We start from the raw sequence: 3503 nt of genomic DNA, 5'->3' as shown, positions 1-3503 counted from the left end.
AAAGTGCTGGGGTTACAGGGATGAGCCATTGCCCTGGCCCATACTTTTTACCTTTGTAAATGCAAACACCACCACCGTGTTCCACATGGGGCAGAGACTTCTTACCATGAATTTTTCCATTATATTTGAGCTCCACTTCCAATTACTCGCTAATCACGCTGCCCTCCCTTTACCAGACCGGCCCTACCCCCACCTCTGAGATTTAATTCCCATCAAAGACTTCCTAGGAAGATCTGATACCTTCATCCCCAGTCCGGGCACTCTCTACCTAGCTGCTCAGCTGACAAAGACCTCTTAGTTCTCCCTGTTCTCTCTCTCTCTTTTTCAATCCAGGTGGGGGGTCTCACCATCTTGCCCAGGTTGATCTTGAACTCCTGGGTTCAAGCAATCCTCCCACTTTGGCTTCCCAAATTGCTGTGATTACAACATGAGCATGACGCCTGGCCAGTTCTCCCTTTTCTGACAAAAATTTCTTTCTTTCTTTTTCTTTTTTTTTTTTTTTTTTTTTTTTTTTTTTGGATAAACACCTTTGTTTTACTCCAAGGATAAGAATTAACTTTGACCAGGAAAAATCAGTCATCTGTTCATCAAGTTTCCTGAGAACAAACAAGTAGGCCTGCTCCTCTCACCACGTGCTTGTTTATTTTGGTGAGTTAAGACCATGTAATCAATTCCATCTCAGAGGTCCTCCAGCCCTGGAGATTCCTGTATTTTCCAAAGGCTTTAAATAGCTTAAAACATTTCCGCACAAAAAGGGCTCCAGGACGTTTATCCGCGCAGACTCAGGTGCCTCAGTAGCGGTACTTGGTGGAGTAGTCCTTGGGGGACACCACCAGGCCGCGGCCTTTGCGGGCCCCGCGGTACACAGTCTCTATGATGTCGACCATCTCCTGCTTGTCCTCCATGGCCCAGTTAATCTTGTTGTTGTTGCCAGTCCCCAAGTCAATCATGATGTGCTTGTTCCTGAAGAAAAACATGACGGTACAAGGATCGTACAACTCATACATTTTGTTGAAGTCAGGTACTTCTGTAATATCCACAAGATAAATAACTGCAAAATTTTTAACCTTCTCGGCGATGCTGTAGAGGACCTCGTCCATCTTCATGCAGGTGGGGTCCCAGTCGTGGCCGAAGCGGATGACGACCACGCGGTCCTCCTCGGAGAGAATGGCCTGGTCCACCTGCCAGCCGTTGTGCAGGTGCGGGAGCATGTACGACATGGCGACCCGCGCGCTCGCCGCCGCCCGAGGCGGGGCGCCAGGGAGGGCCCAGCGAGGTGGCGGGCTCAGCCGGCCCCTCACTCCCCGGCCCCCGCCGCCCCCGGGCCCACGGACCTCTTTTTCTTTTTTTTTGAGACAGAGTCTTGCTCTGTCACCCAGGCTGGAGTGCAGTGGTGCAATCTCGGCTCACTGCAGCCTCTATCTCCCAGATTAAGTGATTCTTGTACCTCAGCCACCTGAGTAACTGGAATTACAGGTGCCCACCACCATGCCCAGCTAATTTTTGTATTTTTAGTAGAGACGGGGTTTCACCATGTTGGCCAGGCTGGTCTTGAATTCTTGGCCTCAAGTGATCCGCCCATCTCAGCCTTCCAGAATGCTGGGATTACAAGTGTGAGCCACTGCGCCTGACCTCTAACCAAAATGTCTTAATTGACAACCCCCATGCCCCATCTCAGCCCCAGGCAATTCATTCTATATTCAGTTATGTGAACGTATTCATCAGGTGAAACTTCTGTTTTGCATTTCCAGGAACCTTTCATTTGTTTTCTCTTTAAAGTGGCTTTTCATATTTCTGCTCTGATTTATCAATTTTTATGTTACTTCTTCTATTCCAAACCCTGAGGTCATCCTCCCAGCTGGCCTCACTCTTCTCCACTTTGGTTTCCTCTGTGGTTCCAGCAGTGTGTGCTGGTGGGCTTCCTTTTCAGTGTTTAGTGTTGTTGACTATTCTAGCTCGAGGGCACAGCCTGGGCTACAAGGTCAGTACCCCTTTGTGGGCCACCTCTGCTCCACCCTCTCTCTGCCCATGCCCTTCCCTGGTTCCCCAGCTACTGCCTCACTCAACAGAGAAGCACAGAGTACCCACCAAGGGCCAGACACAGAGCCACCTCCTTCGACTACAGGTTGTATAGACCTGGGTGTTCCCCACCTCCAAAGCCCACAGCAAGGAAGTCATGGAAACAAGCACAATGTGGTCACTGCAGTGTTGGAAAGACCCATGTAAGAGAATGGAGGGGAAGCTCCAAACCAGGAAAGAGGAAAGTGGTGTGGGGAGGCTTCCTAAGAAAGAGAAGGCCTGAGTTAGGCCTTAAAGGATCAGTAGACAATAGCCTAATGAAGATGAGGATGCAAATGTGCATTTATCATTCATCCAACGTGCATGGATGATAAGTGCATGCTGAGGACCTGCCATGCGGCAGGCAAAGCTCTAAGTGCTGGAGACTAGCAGTGAACAAAACGGAAAGTCCCTGCCTTCGTGGAGCTTACTACTCGTGGGAAGAGACAGAGAATAAGCAAAATAAATAAGTAAAACATAGTATGTTAGAAGGTGATATGTGTTCTATAGAGAAAAATATAGCCAGGAAAAGGATTCAGTTGTATGCATAGAAGAGGGGTAATTTTTAAAATCCAGTAGTTTTAAATATGGCAGCCAGGGACCGTTATCATATTAATATGAATCCCTTTCATCTTCATTGTAGCTTTAACTATTTGCAAAGGGCTTTAGTTCTATCAGCTCATTTTGTTATTAAAACCGTCTTGTGAGGAGGTGAGAAAAATTAGTCTTCTGGGCTAGTTGCTCTCTAAATGAGCCTACTAGGGCTGCTGTAGCAAAGTACCACAAACTGGATGGCTTAATCAACAGAAATCTGTTTTCTCACAGTTATGGAGGCCAGAAGTTCAAGATCAAAATGTGGGCAGGCGGCCAGGCATGGTGGCTCACTCCTGGAATCCCAGCACTTTGGGAGGCCAAGGCAGGTGGATCCCCTGAGGTCAGGAGTCGATACCAGCCTGGCCAACATGGTGAAACTCCGTCTCTACTAAAAATATAAAAATTAGCTAGGCATGGTGGTGGGCGCCTGTAATCCCAGCTACTTGGGAGGCTGAGGCAGGAGAATCACTTGAGCTCAGGAGGCGGAGGTTGCAGTGAGCCAAGATCTCACCACTGCACTCCAGCCTGGGTGATGAGCGAAACTCCATCTCTAAAAATAAATAAATAAATAAATAATAAAAAAATGTGGACGGGGTTCCTTCTGAGGGCCGTGAGGGAAAGATCTGTTCCAGGCCTTTCACCTTGGCTTGTAGTTGGCTGTCTCCTCCTGTGTCTTTGCATTATCTTCCACTGTTTTTCTGTGCCCACATTTTCCTTTCTCATAAGATATAAGTCATACTGGTATCTCATTGGATTAGGGTCCACCCTGATGACCTCATTTTAACTTGGTTACCTCTGTGAAGACTCTGTAGTCAAATAAGGTCACAGTCTGAGGTACAGGAAGTTAGGAG

General features: G+C 47.8%; 1 protein-coding gene across 1 annotated transcript; it reads right to left on the bottom strand.

Annotated features, from left to right (window-relative positions):
* Positions 1 to 592: 592 nt before the first annotated feature.
* LOC116270598 (thioredoxin-like protein 4A) lies at positions 593 to 1328 on the bottom strand. Its single transcript, XM_031655899.1, has one exon. It carries the CDS (start codon positions 1218 to 1220, stop codon positions 792 to 794), a length of 429 nt encoding a protein of 142 aa, XP_031511759.1. The 5' UTR covers positions 1221 to 1328; the 3' UTR covers positions 593 to 791.
* Between the last annotated feature and the right edge of the window lie 2175 nt (positions 1329 to 3503).

Source organism: Papio anubis, chromosome 1 (assembly GCF_008728515.1).
Source record: "Papio anubis isolate 15944 chromosome 1, Panubis1.0, whole genome shotgun sequence".
Taxonomy (NCBI): Eukaryota; Metazoa; Chordata; class Mammalia; order Primates; family Cercopithecidae; genus Papio; species Papio anubis.
The sequence above is the reverse complement of the archived record's forward strand: the minus strand, read 5'-3'. Positions and strand labels throughout refer to the sequence as shown.